We start from the raw sequence: 14,043 nt of genomic DNA on the forward strand, positions 1-14,043 counted from the left end.
CAGTGATGCCTGTGACTGAAATTTTAAAAAATTATTTTAGCCGGGACTGAGTCACTCAAATTTTTTATGTGGCAAAGCAAGTATTTCAATTCCCTAAAGCTAAATTTAATTTATTTTGCAGCTATTGACTTTAATGGATGGAGCTCACTTACTGATTGTATTTGTATGCAACCAATGTTTTGTAATTCAAACATGAATTTGCATGTACCCATCTATAACAAGAACATATTAATTACGCGATGTGTCCTTTGTACACAAAGTGCTTTTGTTTAATTTTGAGTGACATTGTAAAGTATCTGATTCACCACCAAGTTTCAAAATTCAGTATAAAGTTACATTGATTTCAATTATAATTGCTGTGGATTTGTACAGCCGAACAAGGAGTTCTGATGATGGGCAAAGACAAAATACATAATATAAACCTTTGTGTTGTAGATATTGGAAATCTCAAAACAGGAACAACAACTTCAATTGAAGGGGCTCACAAGAGAGAGATACAAGGAAATTGAGAACTGGAACTACATAAGGCATTAATACGGTAGATGGCAGTAACTTGGTCAAAGAAACATTATTTCATGAGGTGTCTTCAAAGAAGAAATTAAAATAGAGAGACAGGTTACCTTTTCTAATGAAAGGTCAAGTGGCTGTGTTTCTCTTTTGACAAGTGCTGGCTGACTGAATATTTCCAAAATTTCTTTATTGCTCGTATTGAAATGTTACTTGTTTTTGAAAGGTTTGTGTTATCTAATGCGTACAAAATGAAGAGAGCAAAATGGCAACATGCTGTCACCGCTGGGACCAAACGCAGATTCATCTCAGTTATTGGTGATCATCAGGAGAGAAAGGATTTGCATTAATATAGTGCCTTTCAGACATCAGAAAGCACAGTACAGCCATCGAAGTCCTCCTAAAGTAGCAGCAAACACCGCACACTATTCCATCCATGCCGACCAGATATCCCAACCCAATCTAGTCTCACCTGCCAGCACCCGGCCCATATCCCTCCAAACCCTTCCTATTCATATACCCATCCAAATGCCTCTTAAATGTTGCAATTGTACCAGCCTCCACCACTTCCTGTGGCAGCTCATTCCATACACGTACCACCCTCTGTGTGTAAACATTGCCCCTTAGCTCTCTTTTATGTCTTTCCCCTCTCACCCAAAACCCTATATCCTCTAGTTCTGGACTCCCCGACCCCAGGGAAAAGAATTTGTCTATTTACCCTATCCATTTGAGATGTCACTTAATGAAAAAGAGGGAAGAGCAGGCTTTTAAATGATCTGATCTCTTTTAGATTAGTTGTGACCATCTTTGCTGAGTTTATCTACTCAAGGCCTATCCCAATTTGTACCGATCATTACTGTATTGCAGGTTTTCCATTCACTTTTAATTTTATTTCCCCTTCTGGATTCTCAGAAGTGCCTCCTGATGGCAAGGATTTATGTGCTGTCTCACTCTCTCTGCTGCCTTCACTCCCTTTGTTAATGTCCACCAAGTGGCTCCAACAGAAGTGTCATTAAAGCTGTTGGATTTCAAAGAGATGCTTTTTAGCCTTTCTCTGTCCTACCCTGGAATGTTGGCCATTTGAAAGCTGAGGTGGGGGAAGAACCTTTTTCAGCCATTTGGACAAATGCAATCCTATAAATTTGATTTTGCAAACGTTTGGTCTCAATATTGTGGAGCTGGCTTAAGAAGGACCAGACTCGCATTTGTTTGGCTGGCCCTGTCATTGAATTCAGAAAATGCAGCAGAGGCTTTGCTGTTGGAGATTCTCTTGTGCATGTGTATGTCGCTGATACACAGTCCAGGCCTCAGTGCTCTTCAGGAGTGCAGGACCACACAGAGAGCAGCAAGCTGAGGATCGGAGCTCAGGAAGAGCAGCTACGGAGTCAGGAGCAGTGAGGAGATGATCAGAGCTGGCCAGTTTAATCAGTGGGTTGGAATAATGTGTTTCATTGTTTGTGAAGCATGCAGTCCATTCCTGTGGCAGCATCGAGTCTGTGCTTATCTCAAGCTCTGAAAGCAGGTCCACAAAAAAAAAAGAGGATGCTGACATTGAACCGACAAACCCATGATCGAAAGGACGGATTGGAACAGGAGATATAGCAATTTCCCAGCAGCCGTGATGTGTATGAATTCCTCAGCATACTCAATGCCATCTCCTATGCAAACTCCTACCTGGCTGACAGCTAACATGGGAATGGTGCTCATCGAGGACAGAGAGGCAGTAGGTGATGATTCAGAAGGATGTCTTTGAGGATTTCCTCAATGGAGACTCAGTCCTCGAAGTGGGTGCCCTCAACCATATCCCAGAGCATGCTATCAGGAAGGGCCTCAGCACAATCCCAGCCCAATACGAGATTGTAAAGGTCATTACAGCTGAGGAGTGCTGCTGGAATCACTGCAGAAATGTAGCAGAGATGCACTGTTGCCGCAAGCATGTGAAGGAAGAAAGCACATCAGCGAGTCTCTGAAGTCATAGAGTCATAGAGATGTACAGCACGGAAACAGACCCTTCGGTCCAACTCGTCCTCCAAACCCTTCCTATTCATATACCCATCGAAATGCCTTTTAAATGTTGCAGTTGTACCAGCCTCCGGCATCTCATTCCATACATGTACCACCCTCTGTGTGAAAAAGCTGCCCCCCAGGTCCCTTTTATATCTTTCTCCTCTCACCCTAAACCTTTGCCCTCTAGTTCTGGATTCCCCACCCCAGGGAAAAGACTTTGTCTATTTATCCTATCCATGCCCCTCATATTTTTGTTAACCTCTATAAGGTCATCCCTCAGCCTCCGATGCTCCAGGGAAAACAGCCCCAGCCTGTTCAGCCTCTCCCTATAGCTCAAATCTTCCAACCCTGGCAACACCCTTGGAATTGTTTTCTAAACCCTTTCAAGTTTCACAACATCTTTCCAATAGGAAGGAGACCAGAATTGCACGCAATATTCCAACAGTGGCCTAGCCAATGTCCTGTACAGCTGCAGCATGACCTCCGAACTCCTGTACTCAATACTCTGACCAATAAAGGAAAGCATACCAAATGCCTTCTTCACTATCCCATCTACCTGTGACTCCACTTTCAAGGAGCTATGAACCTGCACTCCAAAGTCTCTTTGTTCAGCAACACTCCCATGGACTTTACCATTAAGATTAGATTTTGATTAGATTAGATTCCCTACAGTGTGCAAACAGGCCCTTCGGCCCAACAAGTTCACACTGACCCTCCGAAGAGAACCCACCCATAACCATTCCCCTACATTTACCCCTGAGTAATCCACCTAACACTACAGGCAGTTTAGCATGGCCAATTCATCTAACCTGCACATCTTTGAACTGTGGGAGGAAACCGGAGCACCTGAAGGAAACCCAAGCAGACATGGGGACTATGTCCAAACTCCACACAGACAGTTGCCCGAGGTGGGAATTGAGCACGAGTCCCTGGCACTGTGAGGCAGCAGTGCTAACCACTGAGCCACCGTACCGCCCAAAGTGTATAAGTCCTGCTCAGATTTGCTTTCCCAAAATGCAACATCTCACATGTACCGAAATTAAACTCCTTCTGCCACTTCTCAGCCCATTGGCCCATCTGGTCAAGATCCCGTTGTAATCTGAGATAATCTTCTTCGCTGTCCACTAACCTCTAATTAAATGCCGGAGCAATTAGATTAGATTCCCTACAGTGTGTAAATGGGCCCTTGGGCCCAACAAGTCCATACCGACCCTCCGAAGAGTAACCTACTCAGATCAATACCCCTACCCTACATTTACTCCTGGCTAATGTACCTAACACTATGGGCAATTTAGCATGACCAATTCATCTGACTTGTACATCTTTGGGATTGTGGGAGGAAACCCACGCAGACATGGGCAGAATGTGCAAACTCCACACAGACAGTGGCCCGAGGTGGGAATCGAACCTATGTCCCTGGCGCTGTGAGGCAGCAGTGCTAACCAATGAGCCACCATGCCGCCCAACAGAGGCCAAGAATGACAAATTTAGATGAAGAAAAATGGGAGGAGGCTCAAGTTGAACTTAAACACCAGTGTGAACCAAATGGTCTATTTCTGTGCTGTAATAAGAAACTATATACTATATTCTTTCCATAATGTAGTGGTTCTGAGGGTAAGGTGAAAAATAGCTGTGATCCCAATAATACATCTTTTTTAGTAAACTGCTTTCAGATAAATTAGCACAGCTAAGACTCTGGTTTGACAAAATTGCGATAACTATATCGATCTTTTTGCTGTTCCCAAAATTACTCCTGACTAACCTCCTCTCGGTGCCTGAAGAGCTCCTATCAGAGACAGCGTACATATTCTGTCAATCAACAGGAAAAGTGGATGTGATCTTCACAGCAAGACATTAGATTAGATTAGATTACTTACAGTGTGGAAACAGGCCCTTCGGCCCAACAAGTCCACACCGACCCGCCGAAGCGCACCCATCCATACCCATTGCCCTACATTTACCCCTGCATCAAACACTATGGGCAATTTAGCATGGCCAATTCACCTGACCTGCACATTTTTGGACTGTGGGAGGAAACCGGAGCACCCGGAGGAAACCCACACAGACACGGGGAGAATGTCTGATCCAAGAAATGTGCAGAAAGCAGCAGCAGAGCTAAACAACACCTTGACTTCACAAAGGCCTTTTAACAGTGTCAACCAAGAGGGATTATGACATGTTCTTTCCGAATTTGGGTGCCTGCAGAAATTAGTCACCATGTTCTACCAGCGACACAGCAGCCTACAAGCTATGATGCTCATCACTAGGTTCACCAGAGACTCCATCTGTGGGAGGTCAAGGCAAGGCTGTGTCACCATTCCGATGTTCTTCACTATCTTTGGCACTGCAACACTCTGCCCCATTTTCTCTCAAGCTTCTGGCTGGAGTGGAGCCATTTTACAGGACGAATAGGAGACCATTCAACCTATACTGTTCCAGTCTGGAACCAAGACTATTAGAGTCTCTGTTCTTGAGTTGCAGTATGTGGATGTCACTGCACGCCATTGTCGGTGCACACAAGGAGATGGATGAGGTAATGGGCTTTAAGTTAAGCATCTGGGTGACAAAGGTGCTCTGTTATCCTGCTCCCACTCCACAACATGATTCTCTGAAAATCGCCATCTACAGCGAACCACTGGAAAATGTGCATCGAATCTCAGTCCTTGGGAACCTCCTCTTAGCAAAGGCTGACATTGATGAAGAACATTGCTGCATTATGCCAGTATAGGCTTTGGCCATCAGAGGAACAGAGTGTTTGATGTAAAGCACTCAATAGCAGGTTCATGCTCTACTAGGCAGTATAGGTTATCGTCCTTGACGTATGTGTTGGAGCCATGGACCATGCACTACAGGCATCCAAAATCCTTGGAAAAAAAATCACTGGAGAGACCTCCTTAAAATCCTGCATATCTAACGGAAGAATATTTGCTGCAGTATCGGTGTCCTCACATCCCCAGTATCGAGGCACTGGTTATGATCAGGCAGCTGTGAAGGATGGCTCACATTGTTTGCATGCCTTATGCAAGACTTCTGAAACAAGCTCTCTAACTCGAGCTATGTCACAGCAAGCAGCTATCACAAGGTAGTCAGGACCGTTAATGAAATGTTGGCCCTTATTTCAATGGGGTTGGAATCGAAGATTAGGGAGCTCTTATTGCAACTGTGCAAGGTGCTGGTGAGACTGCATCTGGAGTACTGTGAGCAGTTTTATCTAAGGTATCATTTGATTGGAGCCAGTTCAGAGAAGGTTCACTAGAATGATCCTTGGTATAGAGGGATTGTTTCATGAGCAGAGGTTACACAGCTTGGGACTAAACTCACGGGAGTTTAGAAGGATGAGAGGTGAATTCATTGAAACGTATAGGATTCCGAAGGGGCTTGACGGGGTAAATGCTGAGAGGATGTTTCTCCTCATGGGAGAGTTGAGCACTTAGAGGGCATCATCTCAGAATAAAGCGACACCAACTTAAGACTGAGATGAGGAGGAGTTTCTTTTCTCAGAGGGTTGTGGTCATAGAGATATACAGCACAGAACAGACCCTTCAGTCCAATTCATCCACGCCGACCAGATATCCCAACCCAATCTAGTCCCACTTGCTAGAAAACAACCCATATCTCTCCAAACCTTCCTATTCCTGTACCCATCTAGATTCTTTTTAAACGTTGCAATTGTACCAGCCTCCACCGCTTCCTCTGGTAGCTCATTCCATACAAGCACCACTCTCTGCATAAAAAAGTTGCCCCTTAGGACTCTTTTTATATCTTTTCCCTCTCACCCTAAACCTATGCCCTCTAGTCCTGGACTCCCCCACCCCAAGGAAATACTTTGTCTATTTGTCCTTTCCATGCCCCTCATGATTTTATAAACTTCTATAAGGTCACCCCTCAGCTTCCAATGTTCCAGGGAAAAACAGCCCCAGCCTATCCAACCTCTCCCTATAGCGCAAATCCTCCACGGAATTCCTTGCCGTAGAGAGCTGCGGGGCAGAGCCCTTGCATATATTTAAAGCTGAGATATCCTTGATTTTCCTATTATTCAAGAATTTATAGGGAAAGAGCAGGAAAGTGGACGTGAGGAATGCCGAATCAGCCATGATCCTACTAAATGTTGGAGCAGGCTCGAGGGGGTGAACAGATTACACCTGTTCCTATTTCTTTCAGTCTTATGGAGCTTTTCACAGGTACAGGACATGGTCATATGTCAGATCTTTAAAATCACACTCTTATATGAGATCACGTTTGTAAGTATGAGCATTTGTAAATTGTAAATTGGAGACCTCCTGTATTCTGAGATTATAAAATACAGTAAATGAATGCAAGTCTTTTCCTTTTGCTCACACAGTTGGTCTGCTGCGTACTTCAAGTAGCACTATCCCTGCTTTACTTAATAATGCGCTCAACTAGCTTTCATGCACATGTTTTGAACAGCTATTAACATTGCTTTTAAAATAAACCCATACAAAGAGAGGTCATTGATCTGATACATTAACTCCCTCTCATCATATATGCTGCCTGACCCGCTGAACATTCTGTTGTTTTTTTCTTATTTCTAATTTTCAGTGTTTCCAGTATTTTATTGGTGTGAACTTCAACTCAAGAGTGCAATTCTGTTGAGAAAAAAGACATGGAACAATAAGACACAACTTCCTTCCCAGTACTGCCCTTGGTCGTGGACCACGAAACAAGACAATCACAAATTGACTTTGTGACTACCACTTTGATAATCTAGTGGTCCTCATCTTTAATAGCTAATTCAAATTTACTTAGATCCTTGGAGAATGGATGACAAAGAGGAGATTCATTAAAGATTTTCAAAGTCGTGAGGAGGTCTGGACCAAGTAGAGAGGGAGAAATTCTTCCTGTTGGTAAAAGGATCAGAAAAACTGACTGAAAGTTTGTGTGGCAAAAGATGCAATAATAACGAGGAGGGAGAGAAACCTTCTTATGGAGCGTGTAGTCAGAATTTGGAACACAGCACTCATAAGTGTGGCCAAGGCAGATTGAATTGAGGTGTTGGATAATTGACTTCTGTGAAAATGTTTTTGAGGTCTGTGGGGAAAGAGCGGGAGGAGGGTGGCTGAGGCCAGCTGAGTTCTTCTTCCAGAGCGAGATAGCACAAACATGACAGGCTGAATGGCTGCCCTCTGCGCAGTAGCTGCTTTATGATTCTGGTCATTGTTAATTTTTCACACGAATACGGTGTAACACAGCAATGTCTTCATTGAAATGTTTTCATGACTTTGTTCTGATTGTAGACGAGATTGTAGTCCATCACAGGAAAGATCCTTCTCTGTCAGCCAAGAAATTATCCAGTTTGTGTGCTCGAGTGAATGTGTTCCCATTCCCCACACGTGTTTTAACAGCGAGATTTGTGGTGAAAGCTTTTCAGACTTTTGAATAATTATTCAGGAATCTTCTCGTTGTTTTGCAGATGGAATATTCGGGAGGTGTCAGCTGGTCACGGTGATAGGCGTAGATAAATACGAAGTTTCACCAGCCGATCTTCAACGCCTCCGGACTGTCCTCCAGGAACTGTCCCTCAGAGGTACATGTTAAATAAGATGGTTTTGAAAAAGAGCTTTTTAAATGAAGCTTCTGTTATGTCTCAGGAGCTTCACATCATTATTACTAAGATTGTATCATGTATAGTATGAAACCATTGAAATATTTGTAAGATTTTCTCATATTTCTAACTGCGACTACACTTCAAATGTGCTTCATTGGCTGCAGAGCAGTTTGGGTTTGGTTTGACAGAATCCCTGCAGTGTGGAAACAGGTCATTCAGCTCAACAAGTCCACACCGACTCTCCTGACAGCATCTCAACCAGACTCACCACCCTCTACCCTATCTCTGCATTTCCCCTGGCTAATCCACCCCTGGACACTACAGGCAATTTAGCATGGCCAATCCACTTAACCTGCACATCTTTGGACAGAAACCCAGAGGAAACCTACACTGACATGAGGAGAATGTGCAAACTCTACGCAGACAGTTGCCTGAGGCTGGGATTGAACCCGGATCCCTCAGGGCTAACCATTGAGCCACCCTTGTTCTAAGATCATGAAAAGGTGCTTTATAAATGTCATTCCTTCCTCATATAAAAAATGACATGCGAATTGGCTTCAGAAGTTTTTCTCAGTGTTCTCAGTAGTCTGTGCAATCTGGCTTTCCCAGTAAGTAATAATTTGTGGTCTTTGAATTGACACACTCCTCGACAGGTAAATTGGTTTGTTTATGAGCTGGGTAGCTGGCACATTAGTGTGAAACACGAATGTTGTCAGACCAATCACTGATCTGTCAGGCTACAAAACCCAATAAGCTGAGCTTGAAGGTCAACCCATCTGGAGCTTGTAAGGAAAGAGTGTCCAATTGGACCTGGACACGATTAGCAAACGCAACACTGTGATCACAAAGCGTTTTAGACTTTCAAATAACTTGTATGTGCTGACAAAAATGCTTTAGCTAAGAAGTAAGGAATATTGACTGTTCTTCTCAAAACAGGAATAGCTTCTAATGCTGAACAATTTTAGAAAAATCTTTTTGACAGTTACAAGTAATTTTGAGAGCTCGAGTTCCATCCAAAATACCTTTTTGTTAGGTAACACTTGCAGTTTTTGCTAAAATTTATTTATATTATCAAATGGAAAATCTTTCAAGGCAATTTCACGGATAACGAGTCACTTTCTGCTGTTAAGTAATCATGATAGAAGAAGATATCAGACAGAACTTTTTGACCAAGTGGTGAGAGAGTCATGGAAAGAGTTACTTTAACAGATTCCAAAGGCAATAAAAGCATGTTTCTGGAAAGGGAAGGTGATCAAAGATAGGATGAGGGAGGCAGGAATAAAGGAATTCACATTTATACACCAATTCTTATATTCCAAGATACATCCGAGACAGCACCATCCAAACCCATGCCTGCTGCCATCTAGAAGGACAAGGGCAGCAGATATAGAGAAACACCACCACCTGCAAATTCCCCAAAAAGTCACTTGCCATCTTGACTTGGAAATGTATCATCATTCCTTCAGTGCTGTTAAGGCAAAATCCTGGAATTGTCTCCCTCACAACATTGTGGGTATATTAACTGTGATTCATTCTACAGACAAATATAACAATGCCCTGCTCTGTAAAGCTATTTGATATTTTACAACTTTCTAAACAGTGAGATGACATTTCGAACTTCATCTGAAGCACAGCACCTCCAACATTCTGTTAAGGCAGCAGCTGAGCCTAAACAGAGATTGCGTGCACACATCTTGGAACAAGAATTAAGTTCCTCTTAATGTGCAAGGGAATCAAGGTCAGAGGAACCTTGATTATCCAAATATCAATTATCTGAATTTTGGATTATCTGAAGAAGATCTCAAGGTCCCGCAAAAATGTTACATCAAAGAGGTAAATTACAGAATGCAAAGAATAGTTTGTTTAAATAGCAGACTCACTAAAATTATAGATTTAAACAAATTCTCGTGTAGAGCACAGCCTTAGATCAGTATGGCTTCCCTTGTTTAAGGTAATATTGATCATCCAAATAATCAATTATCCAAATGAAGCAGTGCCCACCCATCTTGTTTGAATAATTGAGGTTCCTCTGTATTAGAGGAAAAGGCAGCAGTGTAGGGTCAAGGTTATCAGATTGGCTATGATTTCATTCAATGGTGGAACAGACTTGACGGGCTGAATGGCCTACTTCAGCTCCCGTGTCTTAATGTGCAAAACCTTCTGACATGGTCAAGCTTTGTATTTTCATCAAAAAGAGCAGGCTTGTTGGAGTTTCTATTGTACCTATGATTTGGAACGTGTGCATGGAGAGTTCAAATAGGCAAAGCTGGTTAATGGGGTGAGCATAACTTGCAATGTTAGGATGGATCTTAGAGTATTCATCCCCCTTTTAGCTGCACATAATTTAATTTGATTTAATTTATTGTCACTCGTACCTAAATACAGTGAAAAGTTTTGTGTGCAGTACAGGCAGATCATCACATATGAAGACCACTGGGTGATGGAACAGAGCAAGGAATATAAAGATACAGCTGCAAAGAAGGCGCACAAAAAGCAAGATCAACATTTGATTTGAAATTTGAGGGGTCCATTCAGAAGAGAGGATTCTGGGTAATCCAAGATGGAGTATGGGAAAAATTTCTGGTTATAGCAGCTGCTCCTTTTTTGAGGTATTTTAGGTGCTGGAGGTGATTTCCTCAAATTCCAGGAGCAGCAGTTACTGTTTTATATGCTGTTGCATTGTTTTGAAACTTTGGAAAAAAAAGTCAAAACAACAGCAGTTTTAAAAGGGAGAAGAGCAGACAAAGGAAGCACATGGTGAGGTCAGTGCAGGAGAGAGAGAGGGAAAGAAACTGACACCACAGTGAACCTGCACAGTTATTGCCTTTGCTTTTTGAATTCACGTATTGCTAGACATTGGAGTGTGTCTGGGAAAATTAACAAACAGTGAAATTCCTAACTAATCTTGGAGAAACTTGTCTGGGAGAGGTCATAGCGCAGAAGCAGATAAGTGAGCAGTTTAAGTGTGGCCTACAGAAAGTCTGTAGTATTGAGTTGAGTGGGTTCTTTCTTGATTATATGTTTTTTGAGATATGTCTCTTGATTAAACTTAATATATAAGCCATAACTATTAATTTAACCTGGGACAGTGTTTGTAGAGGAATAAGACGGTGTTATTTTCTGGGTCTGGAGATTGTGAAGGAGCAAAAATGACCTTTAGTAGAGTGATATGTGCTTCTTGTCAGATGTGGGAGTTTAAAGAGAGTATAAGGGTTACTGAGGACTATATCTGCAATAAATGCTTTTGGATGCAAATCTTATCAGATCGAATGGATTGGTTGGAGAGACAGAAGCAATGAGGAATTTGCAATGGCAATAGTATGTGATGGATGGCAGTTATAGGAAGGGGGTAAGTCTCAGATACAGTCGCATAGATGGGTTAACGTCAGGAAAGGTAAGAGAGGTAGGCATCTAGTGCAGGAGTTTTCTGTGGCTATATCCATTTCAAACAAGTATGCTCCTTTGGAAAATGTAGGGAGTGTTGGATTCTCAGTGGAACGTAGCATGAACAGCCAAGTTTCTGGTATTGAGACTGGCTCTAATGCGACGAGGGGTACGTTGGGTTCCAAGAGATCAATTGTGTTCGGGGATTTTCTAATCCGAGGTATAGACGGACGTTTCTGTGGCCAGCAGCGAAAAAGCAGAATGGTGTGTTGCTTCCCTGGTGCCAGGATCAAGGATGTCTCAGAGAGGGTGCAGGATGTTCTCATGGGGGAGAAGGGTCAGCAAGAGGTCATTGTCCACATTGAAACCAATGACATAGGAAGGGAAAAGGATGGGATTCTGAAGGGAGATTACAGAGTGTTAGGCAAGAATTTAAAAAGGAGGTCCTCGAGTGTAGTAATATCTGGATTACTCCTGGTGTTACGAGCTAATGAGCGTAGGAATAGGAAAATAGAGCAGATGAGTCCATGACTGGGGAGCTGGTGTATGGGGAAGGATTCACATTTTTGGATCATTGGAATCTCTTTTGGGATAGAAGTGACCTGTACAAGAAGGATGGATTACACCTAAATTGGAAGGGGACTAATATACTGGCAGGGAAATTTGCAAGAGCTGCTCGGGAGGATTTAAACTAGTAAGGTGGGGGGGCGGGGGGTGGGACCCAGGGAGATAGTGAGGAAAGAGATCAATCTGAGACTGGTACAGTTGAGAATAGAAGCGAGTCAAACAGTCGGCAGGCAGGGACATGGTAGGACTAATAAATTAAATTGCATTTATTTCAATGCAAGGGGCCTAACAGGGAAGGCAGATGAACTCAGGGCATGGTTAGGAACATGGGACTGGGGTATCATAGCAATTACAGAAACATGGCTCAGGGATGGGCAGAACTGGCAGCTTAATGTTCCAGGATACAAATGCTGCAGGAAGGATAGAAAGGGAGGCAAGCGAGGAGGGGGAGTTGCGTTTTTGTTAAGGGATAGCATTACAGCTGTGCTGAGGGAGGATACTCCTGGAAATACATCCAGGGAAGTTATTGGTGGAACTGAGAAATAAGAAAGGGACGATCACCTTATTGGGATTGTATTACAGACCCCCTAATAAACAGAGGGAAATTGAGAAACAAACTTGTAAGGGGATCTCAGCTATCTGTAAGAATAACAGGGTGGTTATTGTAGGGGAATTTAACTTTCCAAACATTGGCCGGGACTGCCATAGTGTTAAGGGTTTAGATGGAGAGTAATTTGTTAAATGTGTACAAGAAAAGTTTCTGATTCAGTATGTGGATGTACCTACTAGAGAAGGTGCAAAACTTGAATTACTCTTGGGAAATAAGGCAGGGCAGGTGACTGAGGTGTCAGTGGGGGAACACTTTGGGGCCAGCGACCATAATTCAATTCGTTTTAAAATAGTGATGGAAAAGGATAGACCAGATCAAAAAGTTGATGTTCTAAATTGGAGAAAGGCAAGAACGGTATTAGGCAAGAACTTTTGAAAGCTGATTGGGGGCAGATGTTCGCAGGAAAAGGGACAGCTGGAAAATGGGAAGCCTTTATTAATGAAATAACGAGGATCCAGAGAAAGAATATTCCTGTTAGGGTGAAAGGATAGGTGTTAGGTATAGGGATTGCTGGGTGACTAAAGAAATTGAGGGTTTGGTTAAGAAAAAGAAGGAAGCATATGTCAGGTATAGACAGGATAGATCGAGTGAATCCTTAGAAGAGTATAAAGGCAGTAGGAGTATACTTAAGAGGGAAATCAGAAGGGAAAAGTGGGGACATGAGATAGCTTTGGCAAATAGAATTAAGGAGAATCCAAAGAGTTTTTACAAATATATTAAGGACAAAAGAGTAACAAAGGAGAGAATAGGGCCCCTCAAAGATCAGCAAGGCAGCCTTTGTGTGGAGCAGCAGAAAATGGGGGAGATACTAAGTGAGTATTTTGTGTTAGTATTTGCTGTGGAAAAGGATATGGAAATAGATGGTGACACCTTGCAGAATGTCAATATTACAGAGGAGGAAGTGCTGGATGTCTTGAAACACATAAAGGTGGATAAATCCCCAGGACCTGATCAGGTGTGCTCTAGAACACTGTGGGATGCTAGAGAAGTGATTGCTGGGGCCCTTGCTGAGATATTTGTATTATCGATAGTCACAGGTGAGGTGCCGGAAGACTGGAGGTTGGCTAACGTGATGCCACTGTTTAAGAAAGATGGTAAGGACAAGCCAGGGAACTATAGACCAGTGAGCCTGACGTTGGTGGTGGACAAGTTGTTGGAGGGAATCCTGAGGGACAGGATATACATGTATTTGGAAAGGCAAGGACTGACTAGGGATAGTCAACATGGCTTTGTGCGTGGGAAATCAAGTCTCACAAACTTGATTGAGTCTTTGAAGAAGTAACAAGAGGATTGATGAGGGCAGAGCAGTAGATGTGATCTATATGGACTTCAGTAAGGCGTTCGACAAGGTTCCTCATGGGAGACTGGTTAGCAAGGTTAGATCTCACGAAATACAGGGAGA

At 42.9% G+C, this 14,043-nt stretch overlaps 1 protein-coding gene across 2 annotated transcripts in view; it reads left to right on the plus strand.

Annotated features, from left to right (window-relative positions):
- Positions 1-14,043, plus strand: part of ptprn2 (protein tyrosine phosphatase receptor type N2) — a 944,464-nt gene that overhangs the window by 211,268 nt on the left and 719,153 nt on the right. For both annotated transcript variants that reach the window (XM_043690699.1, XM_043690698.1), the window contains exon 3: positions 7,946-8,059. In XM_043690699.1, the coding sequence (XP_043546634.1) occupies positions 7,946-8,059 (114 nt within the window). The remainder of the gene's footprint in view (positions 1-7,945; positions 8,060-14,043) is intronic.

Source organism: Chiloscyllium plagiosum, chromosome 5, assembly GCF_004010195.1.
Source record: "Chiloscyllium plagiosum isolate BGI_BamShark_2017 chromosome 5, ASM401019v2, whole genome shotgun sequence".
In the NCBI taxonomy this organism is placed as follows: domain Eukaryota; kingdom Metazoa; phylum Chordata; class Chondrichthyes; order Orectolobiformes; family Hemiscylliidae; genus Chiloscyllium; species Chiloscyllium plagiosum.